The 21,948-nt window shown below is 43.2% G+C and overlaps 1 protein-coding gene across 1 annotated transcript in view; it reads left to right on the forward strand.

Moving 5' to 3' along the window:
- HGF (hepatocyte growth factor) overlaps positions 1-21,948 on the forward strand; it is a 209,260-nt gene that overhangs the window by 84,616 nt on the left and 102,696 nt on the right. The window contains exons 7-8 of the mRNA XM_063926946.1: positions 8,823-8,941; positions 13,139-13,304. Coding sequence (XP_063783016.1) covers positions 8,823-8,941; positions 13,139-13,304 — 285 coding nt within the window. The remainder of the gene's footprint in view (positions 1-8,822; positions 8,942-13,138; positions 13,305-21,948) is intronic.

Genomic DNA, 21,948 nt, shown 5'->3' on the forward strand with positions numbered 1-21,948 from the left:
ATCCATGTCTGTGTACAACATTACATAACATGTTTTGCTTTTACAATTAAAATATAATGAATAGTAATAAAAAGTAAACACGTAGTTGCAATGCATGCACCGTAATAATATCAGAAAGGCCATCTAACAGGTCAATTTTTATGCAGAATCAAATTCTTTTCTGTCAACATTCTAGCAAAATACAATGATGTTTCCCAGTGTACTAGTTTCACTACACCTCTTTTTATGCTTAACATGGGAAACATGGCAAAATGTGCTTTTATTTTGTATGAATGATTCTGAACTGTTCCAAAAAAATAAATATATTTTTATTATATATTTTTATGCATGTGGATATTTTAAACAATATTATATATTTTAGACTTTAAAGCTTTGGAGTCATACATATATATGAAATTCATATAACACTTTCATACTGTAAATGGGAAAGAAGAAAGAAAAGAATGAAAAATGGATGGGGATGAGGAGGAAAGCTTGGTTGGGTAGAAATGTGGTGGGGTAAATTGGTTGTTCTAAACGGGTGTGGTTCGTTTTATCGACAGTATCTAGGTCGACAATGTTTAGGTCGACCACTATAGGTCGATAGTCACTAGGTCGACATGGATGGAAGGTCGACCGGGTTTCTAGGTCGACATGTGCTAGGTCGACAGGTCTAAAGGTCGACATGAGGGAAAAAAAATGTTGGTGTCGTTTTCTTCGTAGAGTGATCCCAAATTAGTGCACCGCGTCCCCTCGCATGACTCACTTCGCTCGCCATGCTTCGGGCATGGTGCCTTCGCTCCGCTACCACTTCGCTCGGCACACTTTACCGTTCCAATCGTAGTCCACGTGGATCGTTAAGTATGAAAAAATCCAATAAAAAAAATGTGAAAAACTCATGTCGACCTTTAGACCTGTCGACCTAGCACATGTCGACCTAGAAACCCTGTCGACCTCCCATCCATGTCGACCTAGTGACTGTCGACCTATAGTGGTCGAACTAAACATTGTCGACCTAGACACTGTCGATCTTCAGACCGGATCCCGTTCTAAACACCTACAAATGTAGCCATGGTCATCCAGCCTTCAGCTTGGCGTATTCGCGGAAATCCAGATGCCGCAAGTATGCCCATGTGTAGGACGTGCATTTGTGTCTAAGTACGCACACCCATAGGAATACATGGGTGGCGTACTGAGCCACAGCTCCGCCTACTAAGTTGCACCCACACCTTGGCCCGGCGCGTTCTGGTCGAACCGCAGGCAGGATGAGTGTGGCTATGTCTGTATATAGTGTCAGAGTGGAAAGCATACTGAGCAAAGTGTTTCAAAGTGATTCAGATGTGTCTACATATTCCTATTCTCTGGTGGTTATTCAGGTTTGTCAGCAAAAAAAAAAAAAGCACACTAGTAGGAAACCATGTTGCACTGTAGGTGGGGCAGATATAACATGTGCAGAGAGACTAGGGACCGGATGTAATGGCTTGCGAGACGTCCGGAGCACTGAGACTGCGGCCGAACTCAAATGTTTGTTTAAAGCAGACATACGAATTCGGCTGGAGTCTCAGAGCTCCGGCCGTCTCGCAAGCCATTACATCCGGCCCTAGATGTCAGTTGTAGTGCATGTAGTGAGTATAAATTCATCATTTCCAATGTAAAGATGTTCTCAATAAAAGATGTCACATAACTTGAAAATTGTCTAAAATAGAAAAGTCATGTTAAAAAAATAAAGGAAATAAAAAAAATCTGTTTTACAAGACCAAGGGGGTAATTCAGACTGCATCTCTGCACCTGCAGCGACCGCAGGTTGAATTATTATGCACAGTGCGCACTGCGAATGTGCAGCCGGTGAGAGGCGGTCACAGGGCAGGAGGGGGCGTGCCAATGCCGTTCCGGACAATGGAGGCGTATCCAGACCATTGGGGGAGCGGGCTGTGGCAGCTGTGTGACATCACACGCAGCCGCTGCGACTCGGGAAGCGGCAGTTAGCCGCCTGCCAGCGTGCAGGTCTGCACTGGCAGGGAGCTACTTGTGAGGTACAAAAGCAGGATGTACTAAGTGAAAATGCACTTCATATGTACTACCGCCTGGCCGCCAGGTTTTCGGTGCGGAGGGTAACGCCATCTATAGAGGCCTATGGGCTTCCTTCCACAACAATCCTGAGGGATCCAATCGGATCCCTCCCTCCCTCCATCTACATAGCACCGAAGGTAGTGTAGTGTATGCAGCTGTGAGTCAGCGGTGCTAGTTTCAAGTCTCCTCCCCGCTGGGTGTGACCTGCTGCTGGGGGAGTCGCTTAGCAGAATGCCGACCCTGGTCACGTGTGTGCTGCATGCAGTGCGTATAGGCCGTGGCAGCGCTGTACTGGTGAGAGCAGCGCCCCGGCTATGGACTGTGATAAAAGTATTCTCCATGAGCCGGGCACTGAGCTCCGAGAGCAGTCACTGCTAGCTGCCCCTGTGCTGTACTATCTGCTGTGGGCAGTCAGTGTAGGGTGAAGGCAGCTCTAAGTACCACTTAACAGGGAGCCACCTGCATTGCACAGGACAGCTCTTGTCGGTGAGAGCTGTCCTTTGCTATACTAATCACTTAGTACATATGCGATTAGTATGTAGGTGAAGTGTGGTGGAACACTCTGCCACACCTTAGTACATCCCACCCAGTGAGTGCATGCTTGTGCTGGTTTATCCAGATGCACAATCGGCCTGATGCAGATGCGGTCGCAGTGCTGACACAGCAGCGATTCTTTTCAGTGAAGCCATTGCGTGGGTGTGGATTAATAGAACTACATTAAAAAGGTCTACAGTCAATAGGTCGAACACTAATGGTCGACATGCATAAGGTCATCGGGGTCAAAAGGTCGACATGGATTAGGTAGACAGTAGGAAAGGTTGACATGAAGATGGTCGACATAAAAAAAGGTAGACACAATTTTTTGGGAATGTTTTGTCACTTTTCTGCCACAAACAAGCCCCATTAGTGTACCGCGTCCACTCGCATGGCTCACTTGTCAGGTTACTATTCCCAATCGTAGTCCACGTGGATGGTAAAGTATGAAAAAGTAGAAAAAAAATGTAAGAAAAATGTGCGTCGATCATATGTGTGTTGATGTTTTGAACCTGACGACATTTTGAACTGTCCTTTTGTGAATGTTGACCCTTTGACCCTGTCAACCTAATGCATGTCGACCATTAGTCGATTGCTAAAACATCGGCATAGCGGCTGTCATCTCTACTTTTATACGCATCATAATGAAGGTTTACACAATAGAATGTGTTTTAGAAGTGACAAAAACGCCTGTCATTTATTAGTCTATTGTTTGGTCAATGTTAATTTTACAAATCTCCAATTTGCATCGAACCTTGTAAAAACATTGATACATTGTACTTTTTTTTTTTTTTTTTTTACAGATTTTTGGTCGATTTTGGCGGATTTTTTTTTTTTTGTAAATCTACCATTTGGAAAATAGGGCAAAAATAAAAAAGACAAAGGGCCTAATTCAGACCTGATCGCAGCAGCAAATTTGTTATCAGATGGACAAAACCATGTGCACTGCAGGGGGGGGGGCAGATATAACATGTGCAGAGAGAGTTCGATTTGGGTGGGTTATTTTGTTTTTGTGCAGGGTAAACACTGGCTGCTTTATTTTTACACTGCAATTTATATTTCAGTTTGAACACACCCCACCCAAATATAAATCTCTCTGCACATGTTATATCTACCTCCCCTGAAGTGCACATGGTCAAAATCGACCTATATTAAATATGTCGCCCTATCTGTTCTATCTATGTATCTAGCAACTTCATTGGCCTGATGCAGACAGGTGTTATAGGAAAGCATATTGTTTAGTGACCAATGTCACAACTGAGGGTTTAGGCTGACAGGAGGAAGCCTCAGTTGTAGGGGGTGAAATTAAATTAAACTTGGAAGGTTTAATCAGACCCCTGGACATGTAAGTGTAGAAGGACTACCCGAAGGTGTGACCATGACAACCAGGTTAAAAGTCAATAAAAGGTTTTATTAACAGACTCCGTGTATAAACAACAGTATTCACAGTTGATAAAAGCAAGTGGCAAATAATACAGTTCCTGTATCACTTATAACCATGAGAGGTATCACAGAGCACTGGTAGGTTGAGGAATAGATGTTAAAGTCCTTTGATGGAATAACCTTACCAGGCCTGGCTGTAGTAGTGGAGATAGCCGAGGAACACGCCAGTAGAAGTGTAGATGAAGTTGGTAACTTGAACAGACTGTTGTAGATACTGGATGGAACCAGCCAGGTGGTAGAGACACGGAGTGGATGCTGAATGGAATCAGCCAGGTAGTGAAGACACGGAGTGGATGCTGGATGGAACCAGTCAGGTGATGAGGACACGGAGTGGATGCTGAATGGAATCAGCCAGGTGGTGAAGAAACGGAGTGGATGCTGGATGGAACCAGACAGGTGATGAAGACACGGAGTGGATGCTGGATGGAACCAGACAGGTGATGAAGACACGGAGTAAATACTGTAAGATGCTAGGGAGCGTGGAAACAGAAGAGTTGACAAGAGGTTACCGGTAGTAGTGGATACTGCTGGGAAGTAGGGATCCGCTGGAGTAACACCGGCACTTTGAAGAAAACTGGATACTGCTGGAAGCTGACCGCTGGAAGCAGATGGGTTAATAGCTAGAAGCTGGAATAGCCACGGAGGGCTGCAGAGTCAGGCTGCACCGCAGGAAGGAAGGCAGGTGCGGGTCTCGTAGTGACTGCTGGAGACAGGAGCTGGAACCTGGAGAAACAACCACAGGAGAGAGAGAGACTGGAACAAGGTTTGACATTCAAAGCACTGACCATTTCCTGGTTCAGGCACAGGATACTTATACCTGCTGCAGGGCAAGCATTGGCTAGCCAATCATGCAGATTCACCATGCAGCAGATTGGTGGAGACTGAGCATGTGACTGGAGCAAACATGGCTGCGCCCATGTTAGTACTGGAGGGAAAGTTGGTTTGGGAAACCATGTGGAAACATAGCAGCAATGGCGGCGCCGGCTGTGGAGGACAGGAGACGTTACACTGGGAACTGCACACTGAGACACATGGATGACAGCGGAGGCCGCGGCAGGCATGGGGCACCACTCTGACAACCTGCATACTGGAACACAGGAGCGGCGACGGAGGCCGTGGAGGACGGGAGACGCCACACAACGTTCAGACATGGTGCCGCTGTGACAGCGTCTCAGAGTGACAGGAGGGATATGCAGAGTGTGGACATCAGGAACACAGATGAGATCCGGCCCTGGCACGTTGAGCCAACTTCAGAAGGCATCTAAAAGGCAAGTAATGGCGTCCAGATACCCGGATCGTGACAACCAATATACACGTTACGTCTTTCATGATTAACTCTAACCAGATCTCATTTTAGAAATTATTACTCTGTGATCTGCTTTACCTTATTGTCTGTATATCCTTCAAGACACTGATTAGTGAAAAATATTTAAGCGTACTTACTATTAGGACCATGACAAATAGCAGCATCTCAAGAATGAGTAAGATCTTCAGAGGCTGCGCTGTTTTATGGCTCTATTAAATCACTTTGAGCATTTATGAGTTAAAGAAAATAAGATAGCCTTTGAACTACAGCTTATTTTAATTATGCAGGAATTTACATACATTTTATATATATATATATATATATATATATACACACAAGTATATATATATATATATATATATATATATATAGTGTATATATATATATATAAAAAGTGTAAATGCTTTTCCTAAATTTATTTGAAAGCATTCTTTCTGTCTGTCTATGTTACGTGTCTATGAAGTTTTTTAAAAGGTAAATTGATGGTTGAAATTGCAGAGGGAGTACACATTTGTGTCTTAACAAAATATAATTGTACTATCAGAAGTAGGCGCTTGCAATGAGGCTCCCGACAGGTGTGGGTGATTTGACTGTGCTTAGATATACACAGGCCTGTCCTGAGACTCTCCTTTTCTAAAGTACAGTAAATTGAGTGAGTAGTTGGACCAATTATCAGCCTTCAACACTTGGGATTATGATTTGTGATAATCCTGTAACTATAGGTCTTTATATAATTCAGTTAGTAGTAGTTAATTATAAATGACATCAGATCAGCTATATATTTTATTGATAAATAATGTTCATTTGAAATCGCTTGTAAACTTGGGGCATGAAACCATATCAGGTCCCCATTGCATTGCAGGCAGCTGCCATACATGCAACATCTGATGATATTATCAACAGGCTTGAACTGGCCCACAGGGGTACAGGGGAAACCACCGGTGGGCCCTACTTCCTGGGGCCTCACCCCCTCCTCTTGGGATCAGGTTCCAGAATGTGCTGTTACTAATCTAGTACATTTTCTTACATGCACTACAGTATTTACTGTATATAATTATCTAGGGGACCAACACTTGCAAAATGGTTAGGCAAACCATTGTGGTGACTGAGCACACCCCCTCTAGCGACTGGCCACACCCCTAAACATGGGCCCCTACCACTGCATTCCCACAGTGGGCCCTACATGCCCAAGTCTGACACTGATCAGCAACTTTCATAAACCTTTCTATCAAATTGCATCCACTCTGCACAGTCCACACATATCCTCACATGTCTTCTCATCCTTCCCTTCGACCCTGGTTCATCTTTGCAATCCGGTGGACAACTATGCAATAGATAACCTTGTGTATCCATGCCTATTTCCCTATAGATTGTAAGCTTGCGAGCAGAGCCTTCCTACCTCTATGACTGTTTGTTATTACCCAGTTTTGTTCTATCATTGTTTTGTTATATCATTGTTATTTCCAATTGTAAAGTGCAACGGAATTTGCTGCGCTATATAAGAAACTGTTAATAAATAAATAAATAAATAATCATCAGATTGAGCTGCATGTACAGATGACAGAAGGAGTCGTTAACGGTCCCCATGAGCGCGCATCGGCCATCGCTTGCAGCATACACACTAGGCAATATTGTAAACAAGGTTTAGTCTGCTGCAAGGGAGGGTAAGGGTTTGGGAACCATTGGGGGAACCAGAGCCGGCCATAGCTATAGGCAAACTAGGCAATTGCCTAGGGCATTTGATATGCCCAGGGGCATCAGCAGCTTCTGCTGATTAAAATGATATGCGGCATGCCTATATTCTGTGTGTAGCATTTCATATGCAGATACAGCCACAGTCTCACACAGTATAAAGGCATGCTGTATATAATTTTAATCAGCAGAAGCTGCTTGTGCATCCTAGCCACATAGCAATGCAAATAAGATGCATTTTCATTAAAAAATGTGCCCGACGTTAGCACTGAGGCAAGATTTATGAGGACACATCTGTATCCAAGCAGAGGCAGAGGTCACAGTGTTAGTAGCAGTGTGAGTGCTGTGTGCGTGTGAGTGGGTTGGTTGTGCAGTAGTGTTTGGAATATGTGTAAGGAGCATTATGTGTGTCATGTAAAAATGCATTAATGTGCAACATATGTATAAGGGGCACTATGTGTGTCATTATGTGTATAAGGGCATTAATAATGTGTGGCATACAGTATGTGTAACAGGGTACTACTGTATTTGTCATTATGTGTATAGGGCACTAACAATGTGCAGCAAATGTGTAGGGGGCACTATGTGTGTCATTATGTGTATTAGGGCATTATTAATGTGCGGCATATGTGTAAGGGACATTATGTGTAAAAGGGCATTAATAAAGGTTGTCATATTGTTTAGAAGGACATTAATAATGTGTCTCATATGTGTTAGGGGCATTACTGTGTGGAATTATGTGTTTAAGGTGCTCTTCTATGTGGTGTTGCGTATAGAAAGGGCACTACTGTGTCGTCTAATGTGAATAAAGAGCAATAGGGTGTAGTGTAATGTGAATAAGGAGCAATTCAGTGTGATGTAATGTGAATAAGGGGCTCTACTGTAAGGAGTAACGTTTATAAGGTAAAGTGATACTACTGTGGGATGTAATATTAATTATGGAAACTATCGCATGATCAAATGTGAATAAAGTGCAGTACTGTGTGGCGTATTTGGAATTGGGGTTACTATTGTGTGGCCATATCCCTTGCCAGCAAAAACACACCCCTTTTTGGGCTGTGCGCCAAATGTGCGAACTGTTCCTATTTAAAATATAGGGGGTACAAACACCAAAATGAGGACTGTTATGGCTGAGGGGTGATGGTGCTGGGAAAGAGGTGCAAGGTCATAGGCGGAACCAGCGGTGGTGCTAGGGGGCACCAGCCAAAATCTTGCCTAGGGCATCATATTGGTTAGGGCCGGCTCTGGGGGGAACCTTCCCCAGGTCGGGATTCTCACTGTCAGGATGCCGAGGTCGGTATTCAACATCAAAATATGTACTGTACAATTGTTTTTTTGAGTGAAATATTCATATCATGGTTACTAATATTACCTTTATAATTAATAACTTTAATAATCAGTATTTTATTTAAAAACCAGTTATGTTATATGTAATCTTGATAATATTATTTGGGGTTCCTTATGATATTGACCTTTAAGTCTGCTGTTTTAATGTATGACTGGTATGATTTTAACAAGAAGCAAGATAATAAAAGTAATGATTTAAAATAAGTAATAAGAAGTAATAACCCTAATCCTTGTAATGCTCAAATAACAAGCAGAAGATCATAAATCTCATTATCAGTTGCAAGAATGGTCTCTAGTCCTGTTATCGTCAGCTCTCCTAATGAGTTGGAATACCATGCTGTGTTTATGAAATCCCCCCCTAATTGAGTGCATTAAAAATGAAAGGGGATCTGGACCTGCCAGTCTTCTTGGATGACACATGAATGTGTTTTTTTTCCCTACCTTTTTCCAGATATCCTAACAAGGGGCTGAATGATAATTACTGCCGCAACCCTGATGGCAAGGCTAGACCATGGTGTTATACACTTGACCCTGACACCCCCTGGGAGTTCTGTGCAATTAAACCCTGTGGTGAGTAGTAACAAATATATCCTTTTATATGTGAACTAACTTTATCTTTAATAGCATGCCAGACTGCAGATGAATTGAAACTGTTTCAAATCTTTACTTTCTTTCACTTTCTAACAGTTTTGCTTCATCAAATTAGGTTTCCATTTACACATTTATATTAATCATTTGTACTATATAATTTATATAACGTAATGAGCGAGCGTAAATATTACTTCAACATTTCAAAGCTTGCTTTACGTTAAACTGAGTGTACTGTATTAAAAAAAGAGCATTGCTTATAATCCTTGTGCCATTGCTGATAGTTGCTATCTACAGTACTTACAGTAAGTGTGGAGTGTCTCTATTTTGGGACATTTCCTGAGCTGTGCATCTAAATTAACCCCTAAAGCAAAAAGTCCAGGTTTAAAAGCTCTTTCATACATTTTATAAAAATAAAAAAAACATTGTGTGATCATAAAAATGTGAAGTATTTTGTAAGCATTGTATTGTTTTATATAATACTATATACTGTAGCATGATTTTATAAATTAATAGGTAATACACATAGGGTGGCCATTACCTTACTAGCGGTTATTATCACACATTTTCCTTGGATAATTAAAGACCTGAATTAAACTTTGCCCCCCAAAAGCTGTTTTCTCTGCTACCTATTGACATGATGCTGGGTACACACTAAATTACATGTGTACCCAGCAACAGCACAATTCAACGGCATGATACATTGCATCGTCCGTACACACACTGCACAATGCAGTGGATGATGGCGTGATGTATCCTTGCCAACCACATTTAAAATGGTTGCCGTCATTCCCAGGGGCATCGGGAATGCACCACCGTGGCTACACACTGAGCAATGTGGCCGATATATTGTCTGATTACCCACCTTAATACTGCAACCTCCACCATATTTCATCTATATTACCAGCATGAATGTACTTTATCAGTAAAAAGGCAGCCAAGTGCTCTTAAACCATTTCCATTGTAGATCGAGCAGTTCTATATAAACTTTCTACAAATCTGGTTCTGTGTATACTGTAACTACTGTTTGAAAAGCTGTGGCATACACAAAGAGGTACAACCCAAAATGAGACATGGTGGCCAATTATTAGTCCATTTACAGACAGTAAAATATTAGACAATTATGTGTCTGTTACTAAAAATAAAATGTAAAGCACTAAAAATTATGACAAACTCTGATATTACGAAATGTAACATCCACCGCACAAATTGTTTTGAATTTCACAAGGGTTATAAGCTTCATCTTCATGTCCTTTTACACTAGAGATGTAGTTTTTACTTTTTCATAAGTTCTAAATGAAATACTGTATCAGTAAAAAATGCTGGCCGTCAGTACATTTTTTGAAAGCTTTCAATAAATAACATTTTCATGGGTTGGCAACTTTGTTAAGAAACCACATGAAAAATTGCACTGTTTTAGGCTGCTAGCGGATATGTTCTGTACATTTGTTGTACATTCAAGGCTTATTGACATTTGACATTGTCACTGTAATCTGCAGTTATTTTACAGTAAATGTATGTAAAGCTATTGAATAAAAGCAGTATGAGTTTAGTAACTACAACAGAATCAGCTAACTCCATGTACCACTGACAGCCGTTCTAAGCAGTAAGGATTGGTTAAGTAATGTTCCTAAGTGGTATCACTCTTTTAACCACTTAACTGATGATTTATTTAGCAAAAAAACGCTTTAAAATTGTTGGGGTGTTTTATGAGTGAATTAGGTGAAGAACATGAATTTAACCCTATCCCAAATGATTTTAGTTAAAAAAAGAAAAAAAATATTGTTAAAAAATAAATTTTAAACATTGAAACATCAATTGGGAACAACGCGAACATCGGAAACATTGCAGCTTTCAGTTTGAAAGCCAGGAAAGCCTCCAGGTAAACTGGGAGAGTCTGGGAGTGGCTTGGGAGGGTTCAGTTACACTACCCAGTGGCTGCCAGACGCTGGAGGGGGGGGGGGGGGGTCCTGCCGTGCTGACCGATCAGCAATCAGTAGGGGAGAGTGCAGGGAGGCAGAGGGACCTTCCGGATCCTCTGACAACAGTGGCGGAGGGAAGTTTCTCTTCCCTGCTGCTGCTAACACTCTATCTGACTGGTCGCATCCTGTGCGGCCAAGTCAGATAGAGCACTTACAGGCATGGTCGCATCTGATGCGACCATGCCAGGCAAGTGGCTAGGTGGCTTATTATTCTAAGCAAAGATTCCTAAAGAGTGAAGCATTACTATACTACAGTATGTAGGGAACTGAAATAAGATATCTGAAGGAATTTAAGTGCAATGCTTATCAGTATGGGCCAAAAAAAAGACTTTATTTGTTGCTTATCGCAGCAATAGAAATATTTTTTGAACCAATTTATTAGTAAAATAATGATGGGGCAGATGAGAAGCGCAGTGGATGCAGGAAATATATGCTTATGTTCTGTTGGGTACCACATGTTCAAAGCGCTAGAAGCCCGACCATAGGACCTTATTCATTAAGTATTGCGGTTTCTGCTAAAAAGCAGTTACTGCGATCAAATAGTTGCCACCCAGAAATAGATAAAAAAATGCCCATTGCAGAAATAGCAAATGCATCGCAATATGCGGGCAGATCGCAAAACCATACACAATTCTCGGAACATTGAAGATTTTTCCTATCTACACCAGGTAAGCTCTTCCACAGTTCTTGCGACACAAGAGGCTGGAAGTGGCCCTCCTTAAAAACGCCTGGGCATGCCTGTGTTTTTTCAGACACACCCAGAAAACATCAGGTTTCCGCCCAGAAACACCGGCTTCCTGACAGTCAAACTGTGGCTGCATTGCGATCACGATGTGTACGTAATTTCTGTTGCTATTTTTACTCACATGTGCGCACTGCAAACACTGCAGTTCCATTGTTCCATAGTTGGCCGGATTGTGATTGCAAATTTTGCAATCCTTACTGAATGAGGTCCTAAATTTATGTATGTATGTATGTATGTATGTATGTATGTATATAATTTGGTCATAGTAAGATGGTGATAGTGATCGGAGGACAGTGGTGGTATGTGTGTGGAGAAACTCTTGCCTGAAATTGCTATTGCCGGAGACACTGGAGGAAAGCAACTGCCAGCAGTGAATAGTGAGAAACGGGTGGTCTTCAGTATGCCGACTGACGGGATCCCGGCGCACAGTATACCGGCGCCGGGATCCCGACAGCCGGCATACTAACACTTATTCTCCCTCGTGGGGGTCCACGACCCCCCTGGAGGGAGAATAAAATAGCGTGGCACGCGTAGCGCGCCACCGTGCCCGTAGCGTGGCGAGCGCAGCGAGCCCGCAAGGGGCTCATTTGCGCTCAGCACGCTGTCGGTAAGCTGGCGGTTGGGCTCCCAGCACCGGTATGCTAGTTACCGGGAGCCCGACCGCCGGCATACCGTAGTGAACCCGTGAGAAACACTGTCTCTAGGCAGAAACAGTTGTAACTTCTACAATAAACACCTCCTGCAGTTTGTGAATTAATTCACCAAAATCAAACGGTTGCTAACTGAAATCATAAAATTAGCATGCTTGTTAACATTTGTAAAACCAGTCTAGACATGAGAAAAAAACAGATCCTTAAATAATCAGGCATATTAAAATGCACTTTATGTCAATAATGCTTAAATTGTTTTCAAAAAGCAATATCCACAATAATTTATAGTGCTAGGCTCTTTCCAAAAAAAGAAAGACACTTGATATAATATCCAGTAAATGATGTTTGTGTTTGTAATGTTTACATGCCATAAAAAGATCTGGCATCTCTGGGAATTAGATTGCCAAACAAAATATCATAATACATCAGCACATAACATGGATTACAGTGTGATCTTGTGGTCCAGATGTTTCAGTCTTAGATATGGGAACAGCTGTCCATTAGCTTAAATGGCACTGTGGCTTCATTTTCATTTCAGCAGAAGCAATGGGACCCGTTTGTGACCCAGTATACAGTAGTGTTGTCACCTCTATAGTCACAGAATATAGATTATTTTAATACATATAAATACATATAAATAAAGGATAATAATAATAATAATAATAATAATAATACGTATTCCTTCATTATATAATGCATGAGAAAACATTTCTCCCATCCTCAGTGATAACAATGAATATGACTTCATTGAACATAAACATTCAGATAACATTTAACTGTTGAGTTGCTTGTCTTGTTTCAGCACACAGCATAATCAACCACACTGATATTACAGTGGATTGCATAAAGAGCCAAGGGGAAGGCTATCGTGGAACTGTGAGAACAACATACAAAGGAATCCAGTGTCAGCGGTGGGATGCCCAATTTCCACATCAGCATAATTTTAAGCCAGAAAACTACAAATGCAAGTAAGCATTTGGCTACATTGAGTCTTTTCCTGTTACACTGTATATACAATACTTGTGATTTTGAGTCAAAAAGTCAGTGTGGGAATCCACGTAATACAGTTTCTGCAAAGACTATTGCAAAGTGGTCTTCTGGAAACTGGCCAGGAATACATTCTATCAAGTGACCAGGTGTTGGTGCCATCAGACTATGTTTAGGACTCGTATTAGAGGAAAAATGCCTACCAAGATACGCTTCTCGTTAATATTACTGATAGACTATCTGTATCATATTACATTTCATCATTATATTGTTTTTGTATATTTGTTCTCTAATCCACTTATAAGCAGTGGCATTGACTACATTACTAGTTCAAAGAATTTCTTTTTACTTTTCAACAACATCCCCACAAGATATGTGGAATTCTCCCACTTGAGCCTCCTCACCATTACCAGACACTGGAAGCAGGACTACACTGTTATGTTAGGACAGCCTTGGTGTCAACCCTCCTAATGCTATTCAGTACAGTTGAATATGTATTTATTCTGAGCTTCTGCCTTGACATAGACAGTGTTGTCTTGGCAGCAGCAACAAGTAACTGGTGGTCACTGACCCGGGACATACTATTTGCTATGTGAAGGAGCACGACTTGATAAGGGAAGGCTGTTGAGAGAAGTTTTGCATCTTCCATTTTTAAGTTTTTGACTATAATAGTTGTGACATTTTAGCCTGACTTCTATGACTCTGTTAATAGAAAGACAATGTAGCTGTGCTCTTGCACCAGGTGATTCCTCCTTGTTTCTCTGTTTGCATGCTTTGGGCAGCATAGATACAGTAAGTAATACTGCTTTCAGATCGCTAATGCCGGGTCGCACCCAGGAATTGGAAATGGGTCCTTCCCGGGTGCGACCCGCATTGGACCCTGAGAACTGGCTTCCCCCAAAACTGCATATTGCCGGGTCAGGTTGCCATTGGGGGCGGAGACCACAGTGTCATTGGGGGCGGGGGTGGAGGCGGTGCTGGAAGTTGAGATCATCTCTGTGCTGCCTCTCCCTATGCTGTGAACGGGTCCCAGGTCTCATCGACATGGGAAACCCGCTAACACTGCACCTCACCCGGTAATAGCCTGGGAATAACCCTTCTTTATTCCCGGGTTGAATTACTGGGTCAGGCGACCCGGGAATTCGGGACTGACCCTTTCACACCGCACAGCGATCTGCGTTGACCCGGCAATATACCATGTCGATACCGGGTTATTTGTGTGGTGTGAGAAGGGTATGAGTGGCATAGACTATTCTATGTTAATCTAACTTTATTCTTCCTTTCATTTCCTCTTTTGAAACTTGGTATTTACAAACCCCTATTGAACTGGTGGCATGGGCATTAGTGGTGCACAAGTGCTCGTATAGGGCATACTGTATGCCAACTCTAAATGCTGCCTTGAATGGTGCAATATGTGTGTTGTTAGCATGCTATGATTACAGAAATATAACTGTACACTGTACATGGATTGATGCCAATAGAACAGAGATTATGTACTTCACGTTAAACATTTTGCTAAAGAGAATATTTATCTCTTTGTAGAGTAAATGTAGATAAAATATGCTGCACGCCAGATGTTCTTACTTATTGTTCACCTTCAAAAAAAGGTATATTCATACTTCATTCCCTGTGTCAAAACATCAATGACTCATGCAGTTCATGTGTGTCTCTAGTCTACAGCCGTACAGGTACACAGACATGCTGTAGCTGTGATACTTCATTGCCATGCCAAATTGCTTTGTAACTGACATGATTTCGATATGATGTGAACAGTTCAAACTCTTTCTATGGAGATCCACTTCAAAATGGTTGATATCTTAAACTCCATAAGTATGAGTCACTTCCAACTTTGCCTGATGTCTTTTCTATTGCATTTAGTACTTTTTCTCGAATACAATTCTGAAATGTAGTTTGTAAACTGGTAGTAGATTTGTATGCTGATTTGGAATGTGGTTAAAATACCAACAGTCGGGATCCCAACTGTCAGAAGACCACAGCGGGATCCTGACACTTACAATCCAGACACATCCCTGAGGTAAGTACAGGGGATGGGGTTGGGTTAGGCACTAGCAGAATAGTTAGGGTTAGGCTGTGGGAGGGAGCTGACTGTTAGGTTGAGGGGGGGGGGGGCGGTTAGGGATAGGCAGCGGTAGGGGAAGTTAAGGCTAGGCTGCCGGAGGAGTGGGTTAGGGTTAGGATTAGGGTCAGGGCAAATTTTTTTACCAGATGTGTCAGGATTCTGGCCATCGGGATCCCACTGGTGGTCTTTGACTGTTGGGGTCCCCATTGACTGTATTTCATACCCATCCCGCTGATTTTGACCATGTGTGTGTATGTGTATGTGTATGTATGTGTGTGTGTGTGTGTGTGTGTGTATGTATGTATGTTTGTATGTATGTATATACTGTATGTATGTGTGTGTGTGTGTGCATATAGTATATATATATACAGTATACTGTAGCACAGAAGTTTACGTAACTGTTGACCTTCATCAGACAACACTAGGACGCTATCTTGATGATGTGGCCGGGTGCTCATTTTCAAATGTGTAATATTCCTCTATTGTTGCTTTACATCCAAGTATAGGAAGGGTACAACTACCAGTACTGCCACTATTGTCTGACAATCAGAGTGACCATGATATTAGGACATTACTCTCTACTGTACCTTGGAGAATAGATGTAAAAACTCCTTGATGTTATAATTAGTGAGTTTGAAATGACAATTTTTCAAGTGTTTTGGCCAGTGTAAAATGTATTAATCAGTATTACTGATTGATTCTGTTTTTGGAAGCAAAATAATTTACAGTAAGTACAGAATCTAGTGTAAGGTAATTCTATAGATGATAGTACAGTATGAAGCATTATGACTATACAGTGTTTAGAAGGGGTGTCCACTATATTGCAAAAAGCTGGTGAAAATGGGTGAACTACCGGGGGTAATTCCGAGTTGATCGCTCGCTAGCTAGTTTTAGCAGCCGTACAAACGCTATGCTGCCGCCCACTGGGGAGTGTATTTTAGCTTAGCAGAAGTGCGAACGCATGTGCAGCCGAGCTCTGCAAAAACAGTTTGTGTAGTTTCAGAGTAGCTCTGAACCTACTCAGTGCTTGCGATCACTTCAGCCTATTCGTGTCCGGATTTGACGTCATACACCCGCCCAGCAAATGCCCAGCCACACCTGCGTTTTTTCAGACATGCCTGCGTTTTCGCAAATACTCCCTGAAAATGGTCAGGTAACACCCAGAAACGCCCCCTTCCTGTCAATCTTCTTGCAGCCGCCAGTGCGAAGGAAAACTATGCTAGAACCTGAGCACAACCACAAAGAGCTTTGTACCTGTATTTCACGTGTGCACATTGCGGGGCATACGCATGCGCAGAAATGCAGTTTTTTCACCTGATCGCTGCGTTGCGAAAATCGGCAGCGAGCGATCAACTCGGAATGACACCCATCATGTAGTAATGAGTTGCATTCATTTTTTAAGTGTCCTTATGACAAGAATATTTTGTGTATCTTTATTGTTAGCTATTGCATATGTTATGCTCCTATGGGGTAGATTTACTAAAGTTTCTAAAAATGAACACTGGTGGTGTCGGTCATAGCAGCCAATCAGATTCTAGCTGTCATTTCTCTATTTCAGCTTAGACAATGATAGAATTTGAAAAGAAGGTTGGAGTATTTCAAGGCACAATAAAGCTACCTAGGAAGTAGGAACCCACACTTGTGATATCCCAATAACAAAAGAATAACAGACTTGACAAAGAACACACCCTGCTTAAAACACGTTGGCACTCAGTGGCGTAACTACTGCCCCCGCAGTCCTCGCAGTGGCTTGGGGGCGAGGGGCTGCGGGGGCGCCACTGACTTTGCACAGATTGACATGCGGACGAGCGTCTGCATGTCAATCTGCGGTCTCCTTCCCTCCGCTGCTGCAAGGAGGGACACGGAGCGCACATCGCGCGCCTCTCCTGTGTCCCTCCCTGGCTCTCCCCCGGCCGGTCTAATAAAGGAAGTGCCGTTCGTGAGCTCTGATTGGCTCACGAACCGGCACTTCCTTTATTAGACCGGCAGGAGAGCCAGGAGGGACACAGGAGAGGCGCGCTATGCGCTCCGTGTCCCTCCAACACAAAGGAGCGGGGGGTGGGGGTGGGGAGCAGGCACTGTGGGGGAATATCTGGCACTGGGGGCATATACCTGGCACTGTGGGGGAATATCTGGCACTGGGGGCATATACCTGGCAATGTGGGGGAATATCTGGCACTGGGGGCATATACCTGGCACTGTGGGGGAATATCTGGCACTGGGGGGCGCAGGCACTGAGGGGGCATATGTGGCACTGTGGGGGAATATCTGGCACTGGGGGGAGCAGGCACTGAGGGGGCATATGTGGCACTGGGGGGGGTATATGTGGCACTGGGGGCATGTACCTGGCACTGTGGGGGAATATCTGGCACTGGGGGCATATACCTGGCACTGTGGGGGAATATCTGGCACTGGGGGCATATGTGGCACTGGGAGCATGGCCCTAGCAACAAGCACTACCCCCTAGCAACTAGCATGACACCCAGTGCATGAAACCCCTGGCAACAAGCATGACACCCAGTGCATGAAACCCCTGGCAACGAGCATGACACCCAGTGCATGAAACCCCTGGCAACGAGCATGACACCCTGAGCATGAAAACCCCTGGCACCGTGCATGGAACCAAGAGCATGAAACCGCTGGCAACGAGCATGACACCCAGTGCATGAAACCCCTGGCAACGAGCATGACACCCTGAGCATGAAAACCCCAGGCACCGTGCATGGAACCAAGAGCATGAAACCCCTGGCAACGAGCAGGTAATTTAAAAGTAATTAGAAGCCTTACTGTAGAACTTAATGTGTAATGGGCATTACGGTGTGTGGCATAATGTATCACGGACATTGCGGTGTGTGTCATAATGTGTCAGGCATTACGGTGTGTTGTATACTATATCACGGGCATTGTGGTATGTGGTATAATGTCTCAGGATCATTGTGGTGTGTGTCATACTGTGTCACAGACATTGTATGTGCTATAATGTATCAGGGGCATTGCAGTGTGTAGCATAATGTATAACGGGCATTGCGATTCCTGTCATAATGTGTCACAGGCATTACGGTGTGTGGCATAATGTGTCGGGGGCATTACAGTGTGTGCATATTGTGTCATGTGCATTATTGTGTGTGGCATAATGGCTAAGGCCATTGCAGTATGTGGAATAATGTATACTGGGCATTAGTATAAGGAGGAAAAATGACAAATAATGTAAGGGGCATGAATCAGGATTATTTTTCTTACCTGTGATGGCTAACGTCTGGGCGTGCAGGTTGCAAAACTGGGGTATAAGGTAGTCTTTTCCTGCAATGCCACGCCCCTTTATGTGAAGCCACGCCCATTTCAACGAAGACACACACCCTCTTTGGCGGCGCCGAAGGATTTTTTTGGCTTGGGGGAGAAAAATTTCTAGTTACGCCACTGTTGGCACTAGTACATGCTGTCCCCCTGATGCGCTGCCCTGTAATACTGCAAAGGACTTTTGAGGCGAGTGTTAAAAGAGGGTGCAATACGGAACCTCTTGCTTCCTTCGTTGGGTGTGACATTTTCAGATGGTGTCCATGTGTCCTGTGTAAGGATTTTTCAATAAACAAATCTCCTGATAGATACTTGTTTTGTCCCTTTATATGTTTGTAAATATTAATAATGTCCCCTCTCAGCCGCCTCTTTTCCATTGTAAACATATCTAGCCTAGTAAGCCTTTCCTCATAAACCAGTGCCTCTAACCCCATAATCAATTAGGTGGCTCGCATGCAGAGCCGGCCCTAGGCATAGGCAAACTAGGCAAATGCCTAGGGCATTTGGAATGCCCAGGGTCACAAGCAGATTCTGCTGATTGAAATGATATACAGCATGCCTATATTCCGACTATTGACTGCGGCTGTATTTGCATATGAAATGCTACATTATAGTGTATTCCTGGAAATCACTGTAACGTAGCATTTCGTATGCAGATACAGTAACAGTAGCACACAGAATATAGGCATGCTGCATATCATTTTAATCAGCAAAAGCTGTTTGTGTGTCCTAGTCACATAGCAATGAAAATAAGACACATTTTCTGCAAACAAAGGTGCCCAACGTTAGCCGAGCTGGCCTAGAGCTGCCATCTGACTCATGCCAGTTATCTCCTGCTGCATGGCGTATTGAGGCAAGATGTATGAGCACACATCAAGAAGAGGCAGAGGTCACAGTGATAGCAGCCGTGTGAGTGCTGTGTGCGGGTAGGTTCATTGCGCAATAGTGTTCGGCATATGTGTAAGGGGCATTATGTGTGTCATGTGTATAAATGCATTAATTCCTGTTTACTCAAGCATTTCCATAGTGTCCCTTTTAGTATCTTCATGCTTCTGTATTTTATGAAAATGTACTTCATTATTTTCTGTACTATATTATGCTATGTATCTGTTAAGCGCCTTGAGTCCTATTGGAGAAAGGAGCGCTATATAAATAAAATTATTATTATTATTATTAATAATGTGCAACATATGTGTAATAAATCAGGCCCTAAGTGTGTGGTCACTGCTGTGACTATAATTGCACTGAATAATTCACATTGTGCCCAGCGGCGTAACAAGGTGGCACTGCTCCCTGCGCCAACCCCACCCCTTGCAAGCAATGCCCTAAAGGCATTACTAATATGTGGCATTATGTGTATAAGGTGCTCTTCTGTGTGGTGTAATGTATAGAAAAGGCACTATTGTGTGGTCTAATGTGAATACAAAGCAATATGGTGTGGTGTAATGTGAATAAGGAGCAATTCAGTGTGATGTAATGTGAATAAAGTTGCACTACTTCAAGGCGTAATTTGAATTGGGGGTACTATTGTGTGGCCATGCCCCTTCCCAGCAAGAACACACCCCTTTTTGGGCCACGCGCTGAAAGTGTGCACTGTTCCTATTTAAAATATAGGGGGTAGGAACACCAAAATGAGGACTGCTATGGGTGAGGGGTGATAGTGCTGGGAAAGGGGTGAAGGGTCAGAGGCATATCTAGCAGCGGTTCTAGGGGGCACCAGCCAAAATCTTGCCTAGGGCATCATATTGACTAGGGCCGGCTCTGCTCGCATGGGTTTGCCTGTGCAATTAAACTGTTGGCTATTTTTTGCTCCGTTCTTCCTTTGGTGTTGTGAATCTCAAGGAGGGTTCTCAAAGTAGTACATTGTCATTTTTATAGATGACATCAGGCTCGGACTGGCCTGCCGCGGTTCAGGGGGTTTCACTGGTGGACCACGGTGATTTATAGCTACGCCTACATCTTTAGGGGGTGGGGCCTAGCACATGTCATTGAACCACCTCTGGCGGCACCACATTTACTAACTGCAGCTGCTTGCCAGGGCCAGGCAGTCTTCAACTGTTGAGTGACCCGGCAGCAGCAGGCAGCGAGCAGCTGGTGGTGAGGAGCAGAATGCCAGTGTCAGGTGTTCTCATGGAGGAGGACTTTAGCCAGATTGCAGGTTCTCCCTTCTTTCTGGGCAGGCAGGCTCCGTAGCTCACTGACCAGGCTGTGGGGTGGGGGGAAGTGTTCAAAGGCTTGTATGTATTTGTGTGTGTGATAAGCAACAGAAATGCAGCACAGAATTACGTTACATGGAATGACAAAAGCAAACTATTTTTGCTGGAATTTTGCACTTCTAGGGTCAGCCTGGGGCATGAAGGGCCCACCAGGGGAATGCAGTGGTAGGGGCCCATGTTTAGGTGTGTGGTCAGTCTCCATAGGGGGTATGGCCAGCCACCACATTGGTTTGGCTACCCATTAGAGCAGGCATTCCCAACCTCGGTCCTCAAGACACACTAACAGGGCAGGTTTTAGTGATAGCCAGGCTTCAGCACAGATTGTTAAATCAAAATAAGTGAGGTACTAATTAAGTCACCTGTGCTCAAGCATGCCTATCTCTAATACGTGGACTGTTAGTGTGTCTTGAGGACCGAGGTTGGGAATGCCTGCATTGGAGAGTACATGTGCTGTGCCATTGATAAATAAATATAGTAAATACTGCTAGTGCATGTATGATAATGTACCAGATTAACTATAATGTACTGTACAAAATATCCCATAGCCCTAGTATAATGTAACATATGCAAAATGTATTATTCAAGTGCACAGCCTGGAACTGGATACCTAGAAGAGGAGATGGGCCCTCAGGGAGTGGGGCCCATTGGGGGTTTCCCCTGTACCCCTGTGGGCCAGTCCAACCCTATGCACTCCTATACAATGGATGTTTCTGCTACAAACCCCAATTTATGAAGAGTTACACTGCAGCTTCGTGCATCTCTACAATTAGTGTAACCAAGACATTGATTTAATGGCCTACATTTAGTAAGTGGTGACTTTTGCAAGCTTCGGATTTGCAGTGGGTTTGACCCCACATTTTAAAACAGCAATAATATTACATGCAAAACCAGGAGTGTTTTATCTTCAATATTCAAGAGCGCTTTATAAATAAAATTATTATTATTATTATTATTATTATTATTATTATATTATTGCTGTTTTAAATGTCAGGGTCACATTGTGTTTTAAAAGTATTCAAATGACTTTATTTGACC

Source organism: Pseudophryne corroboree, chromosome 6, assembly GCF_028390025.1.
Source record: "Pseudophryne corroboree isolate aPseCor3 chromosome 6, aPseCor3.hap2, whole genome shotgun sequence".
Taxonomy (NCBI): domain Eukaryota; kingdom Metazoa; phylum Chordata; class Amphibia; order Anura; family Myobatrachidae; genus Pseudophryne; species Pseudophryne corroboree.